This window comes from Salmo salar, chromosome 16 (assembly GCF_965601325.2).
Source record: "Salmo salar chromosome 16, fSalSal1, whole genome shotgun sequence".
Lineage (NCBI taxonomy): Eukaryota > Metazoa > Chordata > Actinopteri > Salmoniformes > Salmonidae > Salmo > Salmo salar.
The window spans coordinates 44,171,754-44,196,722 of record NC_138306.1 but is presented as its reverse complement, the minus strand read 5'-3'; the positions used below and the strand labels follow the sequence as shown (position 1 = coordinate 44,196,722).

Sequence of the window (24,969 nt, the reverse complement as noted above, 5' to 3'; positions counted from 1 at the left end):
TGAAGAAATCTGTTCCCACGTATTCCCACCATAATAGAGAGACACGTGATTGTATACAAATGTAAGCAAGGTTTGAAATTATTGTTTTAGTCAAATATTATATGTTTGGGCTTCTTGCAGTAAATTTTCAGTCTACAAATGATTTGTAATTATAAACTTGGTGGTTCAAACCCTGAATGCTGATTGGCTGACAGCTGTGGTATATCAGACCGTATACCAGACCGGGTATGACAAGGGCTGTATCCAGGCACTCCTCGTTACGTCGTGCTAAGAACAGCCCTTGGCCGTGGTATATTGTCCATAATACCACACCCCCTCGGGCCTCATTGCTTAATTATGTTCCGGTCCCCGGACCATCCGCTCAAGAGAAATTGTCCTGTGTCTGAATCTAGTTCATTATCCCTGGTTTAGGAAGTCGGAATTGGTTTGCAGCACTAATCACACCTGGTGTTTTATAAAACTGATAACTCTTGGTCTCTTTAACTTCACAATGTGATAATTATTGTTGGTGTAATACATCGCTGTGATAGGTCTCAGGTCAAGTGCCTAAGCCCATCTTTAATTTAAATGTTAACATTGAATGGTTAATTTAATGAATTTACCTACTGTTTTTGAAAGTTCTATAATGAAAATGGGTGAATCTCCAACCATCATCAATTATATCAACACAACACATTGTTAGGTTCTTATTTTTCAGAGTAAATAACTCACAGACATTAGAGAAGCTGAACCAAGTTTAATTCTTCCCAAAGGGTCTTAACAGCTGTAATTCAGACAACCAAACATTTCTCACCCTCACAGGTATATATATCCCACTTAAGACACTCCTCCTTCTCTCCAATCCTTAGATCTAATGGTTCCACAGGAAGAGGGTAGTAAAACCTTTATTACTCCCTTCAGGGTATCTGACCTCACCTCCTGACCTCAACCCCTCCTTCACCTAGTCCACAGATGTCCATCTGCCTCCCCGATAGCAATCTTTTGATCTCCTCCCGTCCACCCAGCACATTCCACAGCCACCCTGTCTTTCTACAGATTTCACTCCTTATATTCTATGCTTCTGATCTATCATTTATTTAATATCTCGATGTTCAAAGTTTAGCTGACTGTGCTGATTCCAACAACATTCAGTGAGACTTGATATTGGACAATCTGGGGGAAGTGGGGAGTATTGGCGTGCTTGAAATACTTTGCAAATGCAACTTATTTCTATTTGAAAACTGAAATGGTTTATTCATTCCTTTTCAGTAGACACTCTTATCCAGAGCAATTTACAGTAGTGAGTGCATACATTTTCGTACTGTTCCCCTGTGGGAATCGAACCCACAACCCTTGCATTGCAAACGCCATACTCTACCAACTGAGCCACATCATCACAAACCACTTGATATATCAATATGCTCAATTACTGTATTGTGCATTGTTTTTCTTCATGGTGATAGAAAGTCTACAGGTATAAACCTAGATGACCAACCTATGTACAATACAGTAATATACATTTGCATTAAGTGGTTTGTAAGAGTGGTAAAATAATACTGCACAAAAGTGGTTGTTTTTCATGTTATTTGATCAAGAAAAATATTTAATTTCATGTGGATGTTGTGTTTTCCCATAACTTTTCACCTTTTCATATAAATGTTTGAGGACAGGGTTTTGTTCTTTCTGGATATCATTAGAATGACAATTGCAGAGAAAGCAACAGGGCAACAACTCCTATAATTCCAACTATTGAATCCTGCAAGATACTCTTCTTAATTATACAACTACCTTTTTTGCCAAAGCAGAGATGCTGAAAAAACGTTGTCCCATTACAGATGTCTATTTCGGTCCGCTAATATAAAAAAAATATTTTAAAAATGGTATTGATATATACAGTGCATTCAGGAAAGTAGTCGTACCCCTTGACTTTTTCCACATTTTGTTACGTTACAGCCTTATTCTAAAATGGAGTAAATATTTTTTTCCCTTAAATCTACAGACAATACCCCATAATGACAAAGTGAAAACAGGTTTTTAGAAAAGTTAGCAAATGTATTAAAACAGAAATACCTTATTTACATAAGTATTCAGACCATTTGCTATGAGACTTGAAATTGAGCTCAGGTGCATCCTGTTGCCATTGATCATCCTTCATTGGAGTCCACCTGTTGTAAATTCAATTCATTGGACATGATTTGGAAAGGCCCACACCTGTCCTATAAAAGGTCCCACAGTTGACAGTGCATGTCAGAGCAAAAACCAAGACATGAGGTCGAAGGAATTGTCTGTGGAGCTCCGAGACAGGATTGTGTCGAGGCACCGATCTGGGGAAGGGGACCAAGAAATATCAGCGTTGAAGGTCCCTAAGAACACAGTGGCCTCCATCATTCTTAAATGGAAGAAGTTTAGCGCCACCAAGACTCTAGAGCTGGCTGCCTGGCCAAACTGAGCAATCGGGGAGAAGGGCCTTGGTCAGGGAGGTGACCAAGATCCCAAGAACCAGAGTTCCTCTGTGGAGATGGGAGAACCTTCCAGAAGGACAACCATCTCTGCAGCACTCCACCAATCAGGCCTTTATGGTAGAGTGGCCACTCCTCAGTAAAAGGCACACGACAGCCCGCATGGAGTTTGCCAAAAGGCATCTAAAGCAATTTCTCTGATCTGACAAAACCAAGATTGAACTCTTTGGCCTGAATGCCAAGCGTCACATCTGGAGGAAACCTGGCACCATCCCTACGGTGAAGCATGGTGGTGGCATCGTCATGCTGTGTGGATATTTTTCAGCGGCAGGGACTGGGAGACTATTCAGGAGAGGGAAAGATGAACGGAGCAAAGTACAGCGAGATCCTTGATGAAAACCTGCTCCAGAGTGCTCAGGACCTGAGACTGTGGCGAAGGTTCACCTTCCAACAGGACAACAACCCTAAGCACACAGCCAAGGCAACGCAGGAGTGGCTTCGGGACAAGTCTCTGAATGTCCTTGAGTGGCCCAGCCAGAGCCCGAACTAGAACATCTCTGGAGTGACCTGAAAATAGCTGTGCAGCGACGCTCCCCATCCAACCTGACAGAAGAATGGGAGAAACTCCCCAAATACAGGTGTGCTAAGCGTCATACACAATAAAACTCGAGGCTGTAATCGCTGCCAAATGGGCTAAAACAAATTACTGAGTGAAGGGTCTGAATACTTATCTTGTTTTTGCTTTGTCTTTGTGGGGTATTGTGTGTAGATTAATGACGAGAAAAATATATTTTATCAATTTTAGAATAAGGTTGAAAGGTAACAAAATGTTGAAAAAGTCAGGGGTCTGAAGGCTTTCCGAATGCACTGTATATTTTTTTAATTCAGATTTTTCAGGGGGTGCTGCAGCCCTACTTCCCGCAGCTATGTTTGTCCCCCCTGCGTGACGTGGGCGCAATGGGAGACTGGCTGTTAGTTGATTGATGTTGGTGCTGCTGTACAGCGCTTCAGAGGTATGTGAATACATTTGTTTTTTAAATTTAACCTTTATTTAACTAGGCAAGTCATGGGTGTTTGTTTGGTAGTGGAAAGTCCTTTGTGAGGATTTGACTGGCAACATGGGTTCTTTGCCTTTGCGACCACTGTAAATCCGTTTAGATAATCTCCGAATCTTACTGAACAGAGTCCTTCTCAGCAAAATGTAGATCCAAGGGTCAAGGATGGCGTTGACGGCGGCAATCCGTATAGCCTTCAAATCTGCATGGGAATTATCTTCCCGTGATATCTGGTTAGCAAATATGCGTACCTACAACAGCATAACAAGAGATATGCCCATTAGACCCACTGCTTTCCTCTTAGACAAAGTAAATTAACATAAAATATTAAGACGTTCCTTACCACCAGCGGCGCTGAGCAACCTAAAACAACCATCGATGTCACCACGAGCACCGTCATCATTTGGGCTTCCACGCCGGAGGAAAGCGCTGTCCAATGCGCCCGTGTGCTCCCTCTAGTAACTGGACGTTGGATTTTCCTGCGATGCATTATTAATAGAGTGCCACAAACGGCAAAGTTGAGGACGATCGTCAACAATATGAGTAGAAAACTCACACTTGCATATAAAAACGAATAGGCTGCAGATAACGGCTCACTAGCCATCCAGTTGATGAAGCACCAGGTTTTGGAGGGCTGGCTCATGCTTTCAGTCATACCCATCACTGGAAGACAACAAAATACAATATTGCTGAGATAAATGCAAAACAAGCACTTGTGCGCAAAATGTTGGCCAATTCCCCATCTTTGGTATGTGTAAGGGCAGCATATTGCGAGGTAGCGCTCAGCAGACATTGCGCATATAATACTTAGTCCTGCCACTCCGAAGAACAGCAACACAAATGAATGGAATTCACAAAGATGACGGTCATAGAGTACATTTTTATCGAGGTAAGTGGCTATAGTGATTGGGCTGGCCAGACAAGTCCCAAGAAGATCGGTGATAGCCAAACCGCAAACTAAGGCAAAGAACGCGGACGACTTGCGCCCTTGCTTAGATCCAGATAGAGCGGCTATTGCTATTATATTTCCAATGACACCAACTGCAAACATAAATACAGGTAAAGCCATGGCTGCAGCTGACTTGTCAGGCACAGTGTGTGTAGTGAAATTACTTGTATCGTTCATGTTTTCCGTCCCAAATGAAAGCTATCCAATGCGCGTTATTTGTTCCTTTCTTTTAGATAGATGCTCCTTACTTCTTGAGTCCATTACAATCCAAGCAGGATATTGACACATGTGTTTTCTCTTGTAAAATCCCTATTTCATGATTGCTGTTGTTCAATAGCCTACATTGACATCAACCTTTGAAATATCCCGTGGATGGAAAAACTTGTAAATGCGCTCTTGACGCCCAGCAATCTGGTCCTAATAGATATATCATAGCCAGGGGGTGCAGAGCCAGGCGGCCCTATACGCTCACTACGCAAGTTGCGTAGGGCCCCGCCTACCCCACGTGCCAAAGCGGGTGTTAATGTTCACAACTTCGATGAGAGACTTATTTAAAAAAATATATATATATATTTAACCTTTATTTAACTAGGCAAGTCGGTTATGAACAAATTCTTGTTTACAACGAGGGCCTACCAAAAGGCAAAAGGCCTCCTGTGGGGATGGGCCTGGAATAAACATTTAAAAAATATAGATATATAAATACAGGGCAAAACACACATCACAACAAGAGACAACACTACATAAAGAGAGACCTAAAACGACAACATAGCAAGGCAGCAACACATGACAACACAGCATGGTAGAAACACAACATGACAACAACATGGTAGCAACACAACGTGGTAGCAGCATAACACATGGTACAAACATTATTGGGCACAGACAAAGGCCAAGAAGGTAGAGACAACAATGCAGCCACAACTGTCAGTAAGAGTGTCCATGATCGAGTCTTTGAATGAAGACATTGAGATAAAACTGTCCAGTTTGAGTGTTTGTTGCAGCTCGTTCCAGTCGCTAGCTGCAGCGAAATGACAAGAGGAGTGACACAGGGATGTGTGTGCTTTGGGGACCTTTAACATAATGTGACTGGCAGAACGGGTGTTGTATGTGGAGGATGAGGGCTACAGTAGATATCTCAGATAGGGGGGAGTGAGGCCTAAGAGGGTTTTAGATATAAGCATCAACCAGTGGGTCTTGCGATGGGTATACAAAGATAACCTGTTTACAAAGGAGTATAGTACAAAAAATGTATGCATTCACTACTGTAAGTTGCTCTGGATAAAAGCGTCTGCTAAATTACTAAAATGTAATGTAAATGTATAGAGTGCAGCGATGTGTCCTATAAGGAGCATTGGTGGCAAATCTGTTGGCCAAATGGTAAAGAACATCTAGCCGCTCGAGAGCACCCTTACCTGCCGATCGATAAATTATGTCTCCGTAATCTAGCATGGGTAGGATGGTTATCTGAATCAGGGTTAGTGTGGCAGTTGGGGTGAAAGAGGGGCGATTACGATAGAGAAAACCAAGTCTAGATTTAACCTCTCTAGGGTATGTGGGACGAAATCGTCCCACCTACTCAACAGCCAGTGGAATAATGTACCTGTACCAGACAGGGGGAGACAGGCCAGGGCAGACGGTGAACAGAGAGGGGTGAGTGTGGTGGATGTACCAGACAGGGGGAGACAGGCCAGGGCAGACGGTGAACAGAGAGGGGTGAGTGTGGTGGAGGTACCTGTACCAGACAGGGGGAGACAGGCCAGGGCAGACGGTGAACAGAGAGGGGTGAGTGTGGTGGAGGTACCTGTACCAGACAGGGGGAGACAGGCCAGGGCAGACGGTGAACTGATCACCAGGTGGAATCCAAGCAGCAGTGCAGCAGGCGAAAGGAGTAGGTGTCACACCCACTTGGGAGAAGCTTTTATTTCTGGAGGCAGATTTCTTGTAGAAAAGGCCAGTGAATGGTCTGAAGGGGCTTCAAAGACTCCTGATACTTGTTGGGCCCAAAGGCCTCGACACCTTTTACCTCACACCTTAGTGCTAATTGATTTTGTATCTGGTCTGTCCTTGCAAGCCTGGGAGCCTTAACTCAGCATTCAGTCCCCATAAAATATCATTGTAATGTACTTCATTTTTATTATTTTTATTATTCTTCTTGGCTTTCAAAATAACATCAGACCAAATACTACTCACTCAGTTCCAGGTTGGATGGTGTCCTTAGATCTCTATTGTTTGTTAGCTAGAGCACCCTCCATATAGCTTGGAAAAAGAAAACCTTGGAAGCAGTAATCTCTCCGGGTTAATTTTGGTCAGAATTATTTTGTAGGTTTGGAGTTTTGACCTGGAGCTAAGGTCATGCTGTGGAGGGTAACATCCTGCATATGTACCTGCTGAAAAATCCAAGCTTATCTAACTCCAAATCTATCCTTTTGTAAAATACATGTTGATAAATGTGAGTGCTCACATGCAGCTGTCTCTCTCTCTCTCTCTCAGGATGAAGCAGAACTATCCTTCTGGTCACAAAAACCCAATGAGAGTGAATTGCGGGAACAGCAATCAGGTAAACTTGTGTTCTCTCCTCTCCAAGTTTGATGTCAGCAAATAACAGTAACGTTAAGTTGATGTGCTAGCTTGCAGTGCATCTCTCTCTAGTCTCTGTCTTGCTAACCTAGCTGGGCAGTGCATCTCTCTCTAGTCTGTCTGTCTTGCTAACCTAGCTGGGCAGTGCGTCTCTCTCTAGTCTCTGTCTTGCTAACCTAGCTGGGCAGTGCATCTCTCTCTAGTCTCTGTCTTGCTAACCTAGCTGGGCAGTGCATCTCTCTCTAGTCTCTGTCTTGCTAACCTAGCTGGGCAGTGCGTCTCTCTCTAGTCTCTGTCTTGCTAACCTAGCTGGGCAGTGCATCTCTCTCTAGTCTCTGTCTTGCTAACCTAGCTGGGCAGTACATCTCTCTCTAGTCTGTCTGTCTAGCTAACCTAGCTGGGCAGTACATCTCTCTCTAGTCTGTCTGTCTAGCTAACCTAGCTGGGCAGTGCGTCTCTCTCTAGTCTCTGTCTTGCTAACCTAGCTGGGCAGTGCATCTCTTGGTCTGTCAGTGTCTTGCTTGCTTGCCAGCCACTTCCAGGGCTGTGTTCTGTGACTTTGTGCCTGACAAAAGTGAGAGTGAAATGCAACTATTTATTACGTTTGATAAACGCCAACGGGCAACGGTGTTTATAAACTGCAGCTCGGATAAGATAACGCGTCGCTCAGAAACATGCGTTCATATGCGAGTGCACCAAATGAAACTCGCGTTTTCCAGCAGCAACCTCTGTGGGGACCAGCCCAGACAATATATGGGTGTGATGGCACACAATTTTAAAACAAGACAATGATTATCCAGTCTCTCAGTCAATGTTTAGTTATCCCTCTGGACTAATGCAAGATGGAAAGCAATGGATTGACATTGACTATTGATTCATATATTGAATTTAAAAAGTTGATTAGCTGGGCATACTGGGCAATATGGATGCACATCTCTCAGTAAATAATAACCATCAAGTATTCAGCCAAGCCATAGTATAAATAGTATATTATACTTGAAAATGTATAAAAGGAAATCTGGGGGAGCCAGTTTGAATGGGCCTGATGCAGCTGATAAAGTTCATAATAGTATTGTTATCTATAATTTACAGGTGCTTTGCGTAAGTTTGTCAGTAGAGTAGATGCTGGATCATCAGCCAGTACAAGCACAGACTCAGTTGATCCACACCCAGCCTCAGCCAGTACTAACACAGACCCAGTCCAGCCGGCTTCAGCAAATACTAACATAGACCCAATACAGCCGTCTTCAGCAAGTACTAACACAGACCCAGGTGAAGTACAGGCAGCCTCAGTCAGTACTAGCACAACCAGAGGTGTACAGCCAGCATCAGATACAAGCAGCTCAGACCCTAGTAGAACAGTTGCTGCTCCACAAAATGACCCAGCAGATTGGCCCCCAGTCTAAACAGACTTTATGAGGACTGAGTTAGTACGCGGAGGTCCATTCAAACCAGGACTGGATTTTTCTTCCCCTAAAGACAAGTCTAGAAGAGGTTTCCATTCAGGCTCATTACAGAGACAGCTGTCAGTTGGGGAAAAGATTACCAGGAGCTGACTTTCATACTCAATCAAAAACAACGCTGTGTATCGTTTTTGCTGTAAACTCTTTTCTACAAAAGACTACAAAATAATAAAGGAAGGTGTGAATGACTGGTCAAATATCAATGCCATTCTGAAACACCATGAGGGTAGTCTTGAACACACAAATAATATGATTAAGTGGAGAGAACTTGATCTGCGCCGAAGTCGGGGACAGACTCTTGACCAGATACAAATGACCATTTTGGAGGCTGAAAGAAAGAGATGGTGGGAATGTCCTTACATGTTTAATAAGTAGCACCCAGTCTCTGGCTGAAATAAACCAAGCATTCAGGGGTTAATCAGACAAACTCTTCCAACCAGATAATGGAAAACTTCCTAAAAGAGGTTGAATTAGTGGCAAAATTTTACCCCTTTATGGAAAATCATCTCAGCAATTTTACCTTGGAATGCACACACAGAATGAGTTGATACAGATTGTGAGTGACAAGATTCTGTAAGAAATAGTGACTCAAGTAAGAGACTCAAAGTACTTCTCCATTATCTCCATTATCTCTGAAATTAGTCACCAGGAGCAAATGTCAATTTTTCTGAGAAGCGTGGCTTCAAAGGGAAAACCAGAGATCAAGGAGCACTTCCTCGGCTTTGTGAATGTTGAGGTTACAACAGGCTTGAATCGGTCCACTGTCATCTTAGATAAGCTGAATGAGTTGAAGTTTCCATTTAAAGATTGCAGAGGGCAAGCTTATGATAATGGGACCAACATGAAGGGCTAGCACCAAGGAGTACATGCCAGACTGCTCCAAAAAAATCCCATGTGGAGCACATACTCTAAACCTTGTCATTGCAGATGCTGCCAAATCTTCAAAAGATGCAGTTGGGTTTTTTGGGCATATGCAAAGCTCTTCACCTTCTTTTCAGCTGGCACACAAAGATGGAGTGTTTTGAAGAAACGCGTGAACATAACCGTGAAGTCATGGAGTGACACAAGATGGGAGAGTAGGCTCCAAAGTGTTCATGCAATCAGGTATCTGGCTTCTGAGGTTTGGGAGGCATTCCTGGAAGCCAGACAGACGATCAATGATCCTGTGGTCAAAGTGGAGGCACAAGCACTTGCGGAGGAAGTTGGGTCCTACCGCTTCTTGATTTGCTGTGTCGCATGGTGTGAGATACTGACAATGACAAACAAGGAGAACAAGCACCTCCAGTCCGCCTCAATGCAGTTGAATATCGCAGTGAATTTAATCTCAGATGCAAAGGCCTCGCTCACTACATACCGGGAAACTGATTTCTCTAAGGCCCAGACAACAGGCAAAATAATTTGAAGAAATGAATGTGTAGGCTGTTCTGAAAGAGAAGAGACTGAGAAACAGAAAGAGGCATTTCAGCTATGAGGCTCCTGATGAATCAGTGACTGATGCACTGAAAAACCTTGAAGTCAACTACTTCAACATTGTGGTCGACTCTGCTGTGACATTCATGGATGAGAGAATTTAAACACTCAACCAGGTGAAAACCAAATATAGAGTGCTGCTGAACTTCAGCAATGCCTCTCAGATGTCTAGTGAATCTTTAAAGGCTCACTGCATGGAAGTTGAAAATACTCTAACCTTCAGAGATGACTGTGACATCAGTGGAATGGATCTGGCACACGAGATTCAGAATTGACCTGATCTGCCATCAGATAAGATGACTACCCTTTGAACTGCTTTCCTTTCTCTGTAAGAAAAACCTGGAGGAACTGTATCCTAACCTTTGGATAGCCCTAAGAATGGCAGTCACCCTACAGGTAACAGTAGCATCATCAGAGAGGAGCTTTTCAAAATGAAAGCTCATCAAAAGCTACCTGAGGTCTTCCATGTCACAGGAACGTTTGAGTGGTCTCGCCATCATGAGCATTAATCATGATGTGGGGAAACATATGTCCTATGATGACGTCATTTATGATTTTGCCTCAAGAAATTGCAGAAGGGGAATATTTTGATGGTAAGATTTTAATTCAAACATTCAAATGTTTACACACTTAGTAACATTTAAGATTGTATGGCAAAAGTGCATTTGGGTAAATGACTGCTTAACTAACTATGTGACATACTTTCTCAATTTCTTCCAGACAGTCCAGTTAGACTGGTGCCCATGCTGATGCTGAAAATGTCCAGGCTGTAAAGAGAACCAAAGCTCATCACACATCTGTACAGATTTTATTTGACTATTTTAAGACATATTGCTGCAGCCATAGCCTTATAGGCTTATGTTTACATTGTATAGACAAAGCTAATTATATAATATTGTGAGATTCTATAGAAAATATTATATTCAATACATTTTGTTTGTTTATACCTCATTCTGTTCTGCATAGGTCTACTTATTCTTAGACAGATGGAGCAAACTGTTTTAAAGGAAGGAGGATTGTAGTGGGAGCACTGGGGTGTCAGGTGTGGCTGTGTGACAATGGCAAATGGTTTACAGGGCTCACGGGTCAGGTAGGAGAGCCCCTTAGCAGAATTTTGCTTAGGGTCCCGGGGAGGTCAGGACCGGCTCTGGTGGGGCGTCTGTGTTGATGATAACGTCTCAACAGCAAAACCCAGACTGTGGATGGAATGGATCACAATAATTAACATATTGTTCATGTCCCACAGTTGTCACTTGTCAGTCACCAAGCACGTGCGTAATCTCTTCTGAGGTCAATATCAATGAGGCTCTCAAAAAAAAACTGGGGCTTTCCCCAAATGAGCATCATGAGCTTGTTGAATTTTTTTTATCCAAATGATGTTGTACAGATGATTGATAAAGCTGTCTATATGATTAATGTGGCAGCAATTTGGCTAATAAATCATTTATTGAATGGATTTCTTCTTGGTTTTAACCATTCAAATGTCACAACTTCCAAATTATAACTACAGTTGAAGTCGGAAGTTTACATACACTTAGGTTGGAGTCAATAAAACTAGTTTTTCAACCACTGCACAAATTTCTTGTTAACAAACTATAGTTTTGGCAAGTCGGTTAGGACATCTACTTTGTGCATGACACAAGTAATTTTTCCAACAATTTCTTACAGACAGATTATTTCACTTATAATTCACTGTATCACAATTCCAGTGGGTCAGAAGTTTACAAATGCTAAGTTGACTGTGCATTTAAGCAGCTTGTAAAATGCCAGAAAATGATGTCATGGCTTTAGAAGCTTCTGATAGGCTAATTGACATAATTTGAGTCAATTGGAGGTGTGCCTGTGGATGTATTTCAAGGCCTACCTTCAAAATCAGTGCCTCTTTGCTTGACATCATGGGAAAATCAAAAGAAATTATCCAAGACCTCAGAATACATTTTTCTGACCTCCACGAGTATGGTTCATCCTTCGGAGCAATTTCTAAACGCCTGAAGGTACCATGTTCATCTGTACAAACAATAGTACACAACTATAAACATCATGGGACCACGCAGCCGCCATACCGCTCAGGAAGGAGACACGCTCTGTCTCCTAGAGATGAACGTACTTTGGTGCAAAAAGAACAACAGCAAAGGACCTTGTGAAGAGGCTGGAGGAAACGGGTACAAAAGTATCTATATCCACAGTAAAACAAGTCCTATATCGACATAACCTGAAAGGTCCAAAACCGCCATAAAAAAAGCCAGACTACAGTTTGCAACTGCACATGGGGACAAAGATCGTACTTTTTGGAGAAATGCCCTCTGGTTTGGCCATAATGACCATCGTTATGTTTGGAGGAAAAAGGGGGAGGCTTGCAAGCCGAAGAACACCATCCCAACTGTGAAGCACGGGGGTGGCAGCATCATGTTGTGGGGGTGCTTTGCTGCAGGAGGGATTGGTGCACTTCACAAAATAGATGGCATCATGAGGAAGAACAATTATGTGGATATATTGAAGCAACATCTCAAGACATCAGTCAGGAAGTTAAAGCTTGGTCGCAAATGGGTCTTCCAAATGGACAATGACCCCAAACATACTTCCAAAGTTGTGGCAAAATGGCTGAAGGACAACAAAGTTGAGGTATTGGAGTGGCCATCACAAAGCCCTGGCCTCAATCCTATTGAAAATTTGTGGGCAGAACTGAAAAAGCGTGTGCGAGCAAGGAGGCCTACAAACCTGACTCAGTTACACCAGCTCTGTCAGGAGGAATGGGCCAAAATTCACCCAACTTATTGTGGGAAGCTTGTGGAAGGCTACCTGAAACGTTTCACCCAAGTTAAACAATTTGAAGGCAATGCTACCAAATACTAAACTTCTGACCCACTGGGAATGTGATGAAAGAAATAAAAGCTGAAATAAATCATTCTCTCTACTATTATTCTGACATTTCACATTCTTAAAATAAAGTGGTGATCCTAACTGACCTAAGACAGGGAATTTTTACTAAGATTAAATGTCAGGAATTGTGAAAAACTGAGTTTTGTCACGACTTCCGCCGAAGTCGGCCCCTCTCCTTGTTCATTGGGCGATCGACGTCACCGGCTTACTAGTTACCACCGATCTATGTTTCCCTGTTCGTTTGGTTTTGTCTTTATTATACACACCTGTTTCATATTCCCTGATTATGTTCATTATTTAACCCTCTGGCTTTCATGTTTGTCTTGTCTGTGATTGTTACCTGTTTTGTTGTTGTTGGAGGATTTTCTCCCAGTCATGTTTTATTGCTGCGGGAGAAGTTGGATTATTGTTTTTTGAGTAAAACGTTTTGTTTGCGCTCATCCCTGTGTCCTGCGCCTGACTTCGATACTTCTCCTATGAAAAAGCATTACAGAATCACGGACCACTATAATGGAGTCAGCAGGAGCAGCCAGTACTCCTAGTCCAGTAAAGGAGCGTGTCCAGCAGCACGCGATCATGTTACAGAGTCTCGGGACAACCATGGATCGCCTGCTGCAGACTATGGACAGTATTGAGAGAAGAGGATTTCCCTTCAACCCAGCCATTCCATCGCCACCAGAACCACATCATACACACATGCTCAACCATCCGTCGTCAGTATCCAGTGGGATTCGGCTCTCGCTCCCAGGAGCGTATGACGGAACAGCTGTCGGTGCCAGGGGTTCCTACTCCAGCTGGAGCTCTACCTGGCGGCTGTCCAGCTGGGCACCTTCGGGACGCGAGAGAGTGAGCGCCCTCATCTCCTGTCTGACTGGTAAAGCCCTGGAGTGGGCCAACGCCATCTGGGAAGGGGAAGGCCCTACTCTGGATAACTACGAGGACTTCTCCCGCCACTTTCGGGCAGTATTTGATCATCCACCGGAAGGGAGAACGGCGGGGGAGCGATTGTTGCAGTTAAGACAGGGGATGGGGAGTGCTCAGGAATTTGCGCTGGACTTTAGTACTCTGGCGGCGTAATGGAATGAGCGGGCCCTGATCGACCACTACAGGTGTGGTTTGCGAGAGGACGTTCGTCGGGAGCTAACCTGTAGGGACACCACCATCCACCTGGAGTAGCTGGTGGACTTATCGATCAGGCTGGATAACCTGTTGGCCTCCCGCGAAAGTCCGGATCGGGGTTCGTTGGTTCCAGCCCCTTAGACCCAACACCTATGGAGTTGGGAGGGGCTGGTACGAGGGAGACCGGCGGGGCAACCATTCCATGCACTAGCTGTTGCCGCAGAGAACACACTGCTGGTCGGTGCTGGGGAGGTTCTCCAGGAAGTCGAGGTGGTAGGCGGAACACTGGTGGTTCATCTCAGGTGAGTAGGCACACGACTCACCCAGACCCCCCTGTTGCTCACATGTGGTTATCTATAGGATTTCTGTGGTTCTCCCCGCATTCCCAGCATAAGGCGCTAGTAGATTCAGGCACAGCTGGGAACTTTATTGATCGGTCTTTGGCTCATAGATTAGGGATTCCTATTGTTCCCGTTGATGTTCCCTTCCCTGTACATGCCCTAGATAGTCGTCCTTTGGGGTCGGGGCTGATTAGGGAGGTCACGGCTCCCATTGCTATGGTGACGCAGGGGTGTCATGAGGAGAGAATTTGTCTCTTTCTGATTGACTCTCCTGCGTTTCCCGTTGTGTTGGGTCTTCCCTGGTTGGCTTCTCATGATCCTATTACTTCGTGGCAACAGAGGGTTCTCAAGGGATGGTCCTGTCAGTGTTCAGGGAGGTGTTTAGGTGTTTCCTTAGGTGCCACTACGGTGGAAAGTCCAAACCAGGTTTCCACCATGCACATTCCCCCCGAATATGCCGATTTGGCAATCACCTTCTGTAGAAAGAAGGCGACTCAATTACCACCCCATCGACCGGGGGATTGTGCGATAAATCTCCGGGAGGGCGCTGCACTTCCCAGGAGTCACGTGTATCCTCTGTCACAGGAGGAGACGGAGGCTATGGAGACATATGTCACCGAATCTCTGGGACAAGGATACATTCGGCCCTCCATTTCACCTGTCTCCTCGAGTTTCTTTTTTTGTGAAGAAGACGGATGGAGGTTTACGCCCGTGCATTGACTATCGAGGTTTGAACCAGATTACGGTAAAATACAGTTACCCGCTGCCTCTTATCGCTAGTATGACAGAATCATTGCACGGGGCGCGCTTCTTCACAAAATTGGACCTCAGGAGCGCGTACAACCTGGTGCGTATCAAGGGAGAGGATGAGTGGAAGACGGCATTTAGCACCACTTCTTGGCACTATGAATACCTCATCATACCGTATGGGTTAATGAATGCTCTATCCGTCTTCCAATCATTTGTGGATGAGATCTTCAGGGACCTGCACGGCCGGGGTGTAGTGGTGTATATAGATGACATTCTAATATACTCCACTACCCGCGCTGAGCATGTGTCCCTTGTACGCATGGTGCTTGGTCGACTGTTGGAGCATGACCTTTACGTCAAGGCGGAGAAATGTCTGTTCTTCCAACAGTCCGTCTCCTTCCTTGGGTACCGTTTGTCCGCGTCAGGGGTAGAGATGGAGGCTGACCGCATTTCAGCCGTGCGTAATTGGCCGACTCCAACCACGGTAAAGGAGGTGCAGCGGTTTTTAGGGTTTGCCAACTACTACCGGAGGTTTATCCGGGGTTTTGGCCAGGTGGCGGCTCCTATTACCTCCTTACTGAAGGGGGGACCAGTGCGACTGCGGTGGTTGGTTGAGGCGGACAGAGCTTTTGGTAACCTGAAGGCTCTGTTTACCACGGCTCCAGTGCTGGCGCATCCTGATCCCTCCTTAGCGTTCATAGTTGAGGTGGACGCATCCGAGGCTGGAATAGGGGCTGTGCTATCTCAGCGCTCTGTTAAGCCACCAAAACTCTGCCCCTGTGCTTTCTTTTCGAAGAAGCTCAGCCCGGCGGAGCGTAACTATGATGTGGGGGATAGGGAGTTGTTGGCTGTAGTCGGGGCTCTGAAAGCGTGGAGACATTTGCTTGAGGGGGCTAGACACCTTTTCCTCATTTGGACTGACCACCGAAATCTGGAGTACATTCGGGCAGCGAGGAGACTGAACCCTCGTCAGGCTAGGTGGGCTATGTTTTTCACACGCTTTGCTTTCACCCTTTCCTACAAACCAGGTTCCCAGAACGTGAAGGCAGACGCACTGTCCCGGCTGTATGATACAGAGGAGCGGTCCACGGAGCCCACTCCCATAATTCCAGCTTCTTGCCTGGTGGCACCGGTGGTATGGGAGGTGGACGCGGATATCGAACCGGCGTCACGTGCAGAACCCACTCCACCCCAGTGTCCCGTTGGGCGCGTGTACGTTCCGTTTGATGTTCGCAATCGTTTGATCTGTTGGGCCCATACATCAACCTCCTCTGGTCATCCTGGTATCGGTCGGACGGTGCGCTACCTTGCGGGGAAGTATTGGTGGCCCACGTTAGCTAAGGACGTGAGGGTTCATGTCTCCTCCTGTTCGGTATGCGCACAGTGCAAGGCACCTAGACATCTGCCCAGAGGGAAATTACAACCCCTTCCTGTTCCGCAACGACCGTGGTCACACCTATCGGTGGATTTTGTGACTGATCTTCCCCCGTCACGGGGTAACACCACGATCCTGGTCGTTGTGGATCGGTTTTCTAAGTCCTGCCGTCTCCTTCCTTTGCCCGGTCTCCCTACGGCTCTACAAACTGAGGAGGCCCTGTTCACCCATGTATTCCGGCACTACGGGGTGCCTGAGGACATAGTGTCTGATCGCGGGTCCCCAATTTGCGTCTAGAGTCTGGAGGGCGTTTATGGAACGCCTGGGGGTCTCGGTCAGCCTTACCTCGGGTTTCCACCACGAAAGTAACGGGCAGGTGGAAAGAGTCAACCAAGAGGTGGGTAGGTTTCTGCGGTCCTATTGCCAGGACCAGCCGGGAGAGTGGGCTTCGTTTATTCTCTGGGCGGAGATGGCCCAAAACTCCCTACGCCACTCTTCGACTAATCTTACCCCTTTTCAGTGTGTGCTAGGTTATCAGCCGGTCCTGGCTCCATGGCATCAGAGCCAGATCGAGGCTCCTGCGGTGGATGAATGGTTTCGGCACTCGGAGGAGACATGGAACGCTGCCCATGTACGTCTACAACGAGCCATCAGGCGGCAAAAGGCGAGTGCCGACAGCCACCGCAGTGAGGCCCCGGTTTGTGCACCGGGGGATCGGGTCTGGCTCTCGACCCGAAACCTGCCCTGCCGGAAGCTGGGTCCACGGTTTGTGGGGCCTTTCAAAGTCCTGAGGAGATTGAACGAGGTTTGTTATAGGTTACAACTCCCCCCTGATTATCATATTAAACCCTCGTTCCATGTGTCTCTCCTCAGGCCGGTGGTGGCTGGTCCGCTCCAGCAGTCTGAGGTACGGGAGGTTCCTCCGCCCCGGCGTATACAGTACGAGCCATTATGGACTCCAGACGTCGGGCGAGGGGCCTTCAGTACCTCGTGGAGTGGGAGGGGTACGGTCCGGAGGAGCGAAGCTGGGTACCGGCGGAGGACATCCTGGACCCATCATTAATCCAGGAGTTTCACCACTTCCGTCCGGATCGCCCTGCTCTCCGTCCTCCGGGTCGTCCCCGAGGCCGGTGTTGGCGAGCTGCTGGAGCCGCGCGTCAAGGGGTGGGTACTGTCACGACTTCCGCCGAAGTCGGCCCCTCTCCTTGTTCGGGCGGCATTCGGCGATCGACGTCACCGGCTTACTAGTTACCACCGATCTATGTTTCCCTGTTCGTTTGGTTTTGTCTTAATTATACACACCTGTTTCATATTCCCTGATTATGTTCATTATTTAACCCTCTGGCTTTCATGTTTGTCTTGTTTGTGATTGTTACCTGTTTTGTTGTTGTTGGAGGATTTTCTCCCAGCCATGTTTTATTTGCACTCATCCCTGTGTCCTGCGCCTGACTTCGATACTTCTCCTATGAAAAAGCATTACAGTTTAAATGTATTTGGCTAAGGTGTATGTAAACTTCCGACTTCAACTGTATATATACAAAAGTATGTGGACACCCCTTCAAATATTTCAACCACACCCGTTGATGACAGGTGTATAAAATCGAGCACACAGCTGTGGACATCTCCATAGATTAATACTGGCAGTAGAATGGCCTTACTGAAGAGCTCAGTGACTTTCAACATGGCATCTTCATAGGATGCCTCCTTTCCAACAAGTCAGTTAATCAAATGTCTGCCCTGCTAGAGCTTTCCCCGCCAACTGTAAGTGCTGTTATTGTGAAGTGGAAAGTCTAGGAGCAACAACAGCTCAGTCGTGAAGTGGTAGGTCACACAAGCTGACAGAACGGGACTGCCGAGTGCTGAAGTGTGTGGCGCGTAAAAATCAACACTCACTACTGAGTTCCAAACTGCCTCTGAAAGTAACATCAGCACAAGAAATGTTCGTCGGGAGCTTCATGAAATGGGTTTCCATGGCCAAGCAACCACACACAAGCCTAAGATCATGTGCAATGCCAAGCGTTGGCTGGAGTGGTGTAAAGCTCACCGCCATTGGACTCTGGAGCAGTGGAATCTCCCTCTCTGGAGTGATGAATCTCGCTTCACCATCTGGCAGTCCGATGAATTAATCTGGGTTTGGTACCTGCCCCAATGCATAGTGCCAACTGTAAAGAGTGGTGGACGAGGAATAATGGTCTGGGCTGTTTTTCATGATTCGGGTTGGCCCCTTAGTTCCATTAAAGGGAAATCTTAACGCTATAGCATACAATTACATTCTAGACTATTCTGTGCTTCCAACTTTATGGCAACAGTTTGGGGAAGGCCCTTTCCTATTTCAGCATGACACTACACCCGTGCACAAAGCGAAGTCCGTACAGAAATGGTTTGTCGAGATTGGTGTGGAAGAACTTGACTGGCCTGCACAGAACCCTGAGCCCATCGAACACCTTTGCAATTAATTGGAACGCCGACTACGAGCCAGGCCTAATCGCCCAACATCAGTGCTTGACCTCACTGATGCTCTTTTGGCTGAATGCAAGCAAGTCCCCGCAGCAATGTTTCAACATCTAGTGGAAAGCCTTCCCAGAAAAGTGGAGGCTGTTATAGCAGCAAAGGGGGACCAACTCCATATTAATGCCCATAAATTTGGAATGAGATGTTTGACGAGCAGGTGTCCACATACTTTTTGTCATGTAGTGTACCTTGAAGTAAAATGAATAACTCCAAAACAACAAATTCACAAAGTCAGTTTTAGCTTTGTTTGTCATGGTAGCTGCCCAGTAACATGAACACAGTTTATACAAAGCCTGATTCTCAGCTGTGCACCTCAACCAAAGATGACTGTAAATGGTTGGGAAGTTGACCTCTATGATAGGATAGAACATGAGGATGCCAGGGAACTTAGTGCCCTCCGACACCACTTCTTCTTATTAGATGGCTAATTATGTTTATAGATGCAGCCCCATGACAAAGGATGAATGTCTCAAACCATTCAAAGTAGTGGTGTAAAGTACTTAGGTAAAAAATACTTTAAAGTACTACTTAAGTATTTTTGGGGGGTATCTGTACTTTTACTATTTATATTTTTGACAACATCCCTGGTCATCCCTACTGCCTCTATTCTGTCAGACTCACTAAACACAAAGGCTAAGTTTGTAAATTATGTCTGAGTGTTGGAGTGTGCCCCTGACTCTATACATACATTTAAAAAACAAGACAATTGTACTGTTTGGTTTGCATAATATAAGGATGTTGAAATGATTTCTACTTTAACTTTTGATACTTAAGTATATTTAAAACCAAATACTTAGACTTTTACTCAAGTAGTATTTTACTGGGTGACATTCACTTTTATTTGAGTCATTTTCTATTAAGGTATCTTTACTTTATCTCAAGTATTACAATTGGGTACTTTTCCCACTACTGCTTAAAAGAAGGAACACAATACCTACGAGGGATGCCTTTCCTACAGGCACCTGTGCAGAGCACATCCCCTTTGCCCTTCCAGTCAGAGAGGAACCTGTTGTATTTGGCTCATGTGATAAATAACGATTTGATTTGAATTCTCATCTAGGCCTATGCTTCAAAACCAAAAAGGTGTGCATCTTGATTGTTGACCAATGACCAGTCATCAACATTAGTGTGCATATCCAGATTAGGGACCAGAATTTTTTTTTCATTTCCTCCAGTTTTTCCTGGCAAAAACAATGGCCCTACGTTTATTATCCATATCAAATACAGTTTCGCAATCTACTAACTCATCTTTGCCAGAACAATAGGCTACCTGGCGATTTTAATGATCATTTTCATATTTCAGATAGGCCCAGTTTGGGTGGCTACTGGCTACAACAGCTGTAACATCGCACTGCCTTCAATATTATTGGATGAAGATGTAACATATTCTTGCAAATGTATTAATATATTTGTGAGGAAGAAAAAGGCTACCCAGATGGCAATGAGAACTCTGCAGGCAAGCTGCCCTCCAAAGTGATGGTGTGGTGCAGACAGAACATGATTTTCCATTAGATCCTGCAACCTCAGCTACAAGTAGGCCATATGATTTTCCTTGCTCTGGACTCCAGAGGAGTGACAAGTTACGGTATAGCCCTAGTTGATATTGGCTTCTACTTATTACTTTAATCTCAAAATGCAGGTGTAAAATGCAGTGTATTTCTGTAGCCTTTCTTGTGTTTCTAAAATGCATGTGTGCGCACAGGGTCGCAGTTTTGTAGGCCTACCATGATAGTGGCATTGGGTTGGATATAGCAATGGTAGGCTACCGTATTTTTTCTCATATTTTGACTGGAATTGTTGGTCCTTGTTAATAAGTCCTGCAATTATTCCATATTTCTCATAATGTCATTCATTTATTTAACTAGGCAAGTCAGTTAAGAACAAATTCTTATTTACAATGACTACCTAAATCGTCCAAACTAAGACGACGCTGGGCCAATAATGTGCCGCCCTATGGGACTCCTAATCCCGGCTGGTTGTGATACAGCCTGGATTCGAACCAGGGTGTCTGTATCGACGCCTCTAGCACTGAGATGCAGTGCCTTAGACCGCTGCGCCACTGGGGAGCCTGTATACTGTAGGCCTCCCTAAAAGGTGTTGTTTAAAAGATTCCATGCGTTGATACTGACCATGCACTGTTTGGGCTCCCCATGACTTACTGATATAATCATTGAGAAGCAGTTAGTCAAGCTAATTCTTTCGATTTTAGACATGAACATCCTGCATCCAAATTGCCTATTCGTTTTCCGTCCTTAAAGAGCACTGGACATCACATCTTGGTGTTACTAGTCATGACCGTACTCCAGCACTGGGTTTCATCTGAGGGATACAATATGTTGCCTATTCCCTAATTAGGTGTGTTCAGTTCAAGATTTCAAATGACAACCATTTGTACTCTATGTCATTATTGTAGGTCTCCTTAGAAGGCATTGTTTAAGTTTTCATGTGAACAGTATTTGGCAGTCTGCCAGACTGCCACACTCACTATGTGTGCACATAGTGTGTAAGCTTGATAACCTTTCAAAGTTAGACTTTTCAATCGCTTGTTATAGTACCATTCAGTGTAATTTTGTAAATGCCGGATCGCTATGGCAAGACCCATCATTCAACCAAATTGAGCCAGTGCTGTCTGCGATATGGCGTGTGATGAATGTACCAACGGACGGCGACAGATCCACAGTCCCCTCCCCGATTTCATCGTGGGGGACAACTACTCAAACGATCACCATTAGCCTGTCCCCAGGCTAATTGCACATATTGATCTCAAGTACAAAGTGATCAATGACTTACTGATGTCCTCATTAAGAAACACTAAGTAAGTATAGCCTTGGTTTAGATAGGAGCAGGAGCCTATTCATATAGCAGATTGATATACAAGTACACCCCCTGGCAGGGACATTAGTGTATCACAGGGAATACTCCCAATTGAGTGCCAAGCAGAGAAGCATCAGGTCCAATTTTTACATTCTTTGGTATGACTCAGCTGGGGATCAAACTCCCAACCATCCAATCTCGGGTCAGACACTCTAACCACAAGCCACTGAGTTGGTTATTGAGAAAGACTAGAATCGACTTTATTCAGCCTTGAGATACCCAGCATTTGTATACTGAATATATAAACATCCTACTTTTAAATGAATGCCAATGAAGTTTTCCTCTGAAATCCATAACCCACTGAATTTTTGTTGTTGTACAGTAATTAAATTATTCCATCATTGCCCCATATTCTTTAGAAAATTAGGATCTGTAGCGTTTCAGACAATAATCAAGGCCATCTTTGTGGTTTGGTAGAGTAGTTTTGAATCATTTCTTTCTGAATTAATTGTGCAAATATAGTTTGAAATTGCAATGTGGGTAAACTGTGATCACTTGGATCAAAAAGAAAACCCCATATGAGAAAGTGTTCCTTTTGATCGAAGTCATCTTGACATGTTGGTCTTGCACTAGGGCCTTTTTCCATAGCCTTTCTGGTTTTCTAAGAAGTTAGACCATCTAATTGAATACTAGTTTAACGTATGTCATATCCTCAGGTCACCTCTTTCTCTCTGCCAAATAAATTTCACTTTTTTGTTGCCTTATTAAAGTTTCATCATTGTCTTTGTTTACTTTCATTTTGAAGAGTTTTTAGAAAAGCACTATGTAAACTCAGGATAAGCCTTATTCCTTATACTTTAAGATGGTACGAATTGTCATTACTTTGTTGAAAAATTATTAAATGCGTAGCTAATATTTTTGCTGGTAACTCGGCTTTAGTCGGGATTGTGTTTTAAGACTTCCTGTATCAGAACATTTTACAGAACTCTTCATGGGAGAACATTATTGATACCGTACCACTGGAAATGACGTGGTACAGTTTGTGTGGGAATCGAGAAGACTGGTAATTTAGTCAATGCCACTCCAACATTGCGCTATCTAATATTTATATATTTCTTAATTCCATTCTTTTACTTTTAGATTTGTGTGTATTGTTGTGAATCGTTTTTAGATATTACTGCACTGTTGGAGCTAGGAACACAAACATTTCACTACACCTGCAATAACATCTGTTAAATATGTGTATGCGTACAATTTGATTGATTTGATTTTGACTTGGGGCTGTTTGGTGCAAATGTCCCTTCTGCCTTTGGTGACACTGACGTTTGACTGATAGCAATGAAAATAACTTTCAAATGTATTGAATAAATCAAGGAAGGACACAATACATTAACAGCCCTTCCTTATCTCCTTTTGCCGAGCTGTCACTATCTAGCCAAGCTGGAAGTAGGAGCATTTTTCAAGCTGGAAGTAGGCAATTTTTCTCTAAAAAACCATAACCTTCCTAACCTTAATATTCCTAACCTGATGCCCAACCATAACATCAGTTAAGACTGGAAAGTTGATTTTCGTGTTCATTCATTTCCACAATGTAGCCAATTTTAAGCTGTTACTACTTGAAATTGATCATTTCTATATACTCTCTGTATTACTGTTCCAGTGTGTTTTTGAGCTGACCACCTGACATTTTCATTCTATTTAGTATGTGATAAAAATAGCTTAGTGTTTCTACACAAGTTTAGCCCTTATTACCCTTGACTGTTACTTGTTTTATTATTGACATCACCACCTGGGAGATGATACTGTTGGTGGGAAAATTATTTATTTTTTAAAGGGGAAATCTGTTGTTGCTACATCAGTTTTGGGACTTATAAATTAATGATACAGTGCCTTCGGAAAGTATTCAGACCCATTTGACTTTTTCCACATTTTGTTACATAGCCTAGTGGTTAGAGCGTTGGATTAGTAACCGAAAGGTTGCAAGATCAAATCCCTGAGCTGACAAGGTACAAATCTGTCGTTCTGCCCCTGAACAAGGCAGTTAACCCACTGTTCCTAGGCTGCCATTGAAAATGAGAATTTGTTCTTAACTGACTTGCCTAGTTAAATAAAGATAAAATATTTAAAAAAGCCTTATTCTAAAATGTATTTAAAAAAAATCCTCAATCTACACACAATACCCCATAATGACAAAGCGAAAACAGGCTTTTAGAAATGTTAGCAAATTTATCAAAAATAAAAACAGATGCCTTATTTACATAAGTATTCAGACCCTTTGCTATGATACTCAAAATTGAGCTGAGGTGAATCCTGTTTCCATTGATCATCCTTGAGATGTTTCTACAACTTAATTGGAGTCCACCTGTGGTAAATTCAATTACTTGGACATGATTTGGAAAGATACACACCTGTCTATATAAAGTCCCACAGTTGACAATGCATGTCAGAGCAAAATCCAAGCCATGAGGTCGGAGGAATTTTCTGTAGAGCTCCGAGACAGGATTGTGTCGAGGCACAGATCTGGGGCAGGGTACAAAAAAATATCTGCAGCATTTAAGTTCCCCAAGAACACAGTGGCCTCCATCATTCTTAAATGGAAGAAGTTTGGAACCACCAAGACTCTTCCTAGAGCTGGCCGCCCAGCCAAACTGAGCAATCGGGGGAGAAGGGCCTTGGTCAGGGAGGTGACCAAAAACCTGATGGTCACTCTGACAGAGCTCTAGAGTTCCTCTGTGAAGATGGGAGAATCTTCCAGAAGGACAACCATCTCCACAGCACTCCACCAATCAGGCCTTTATGGTAGAGTTGCCAGACAGAAGCCACTCCTTAGTAAAAGGCACATGACAACCTGCTTAGAGTTTGCCAAAAGGCATCTAAAGACTCTCAGACCGTGAGAAACAAGATTCTTGTCTGATGAAACCAAGATTGAACTCTTTGGCCTGAATTCCAAGCGTTACATCTGGAGGAAACCTGGCACCATCCCTATGGTGAAGCATGGTGGTGGCAGGATCATGCTGTGGATTTTCAGCAGCAGGTACTGAGATACTAGTCAGGATCGAGGCAAAGATGAATGGAACAAAGTACAGAGAGATTCTTGATGAAAACCTGCTCCAGAGCGCTCAGAAACTCAGACTGTGGCAAAAGTTCACCTTCCAACAGGACAACGACCCTAAGCACACAGCCAAGACAATGCAGGAGTGGCTTCCTGACAAGTCTCTGAATGT

At 44.3% G+C, this 24,969-nt stretch overlaps 1 protein-coding gene across 1 annotated transcript; it reads right to left on the bottom strand.

Moving 5' to 3' along the window:
- Nucleotides 1-754: 754 nt before the first annotated feature.
- Nucleotides 755-4,852, bottom strand: LOC106573889 (prostaglandin E2 receptor EP4 subtype). Its single transcript, XM_082962740.1, has 2 exons — nucleotides 3,837-4,852; nucleotides 755-3,744 (listed from the first exon to the last, which is right to left on the bottom strand). The coding sequence occupies exons 1-2, from the start codon at nucleotides 4,617-4,619 to the stop codon at nucleotides 3,490-3,492; spliced, it is 1,038 nt and encodes a 345-aa protein (XP_082818866.1). The 5' UTR covers nucleotides 4,620-4,852; the 3' UTR covers nucleotides 755-3,489.
- Between the last annotated feature and the right edge of the window lie 20,117 nt (nucleotides 4,853-24,969).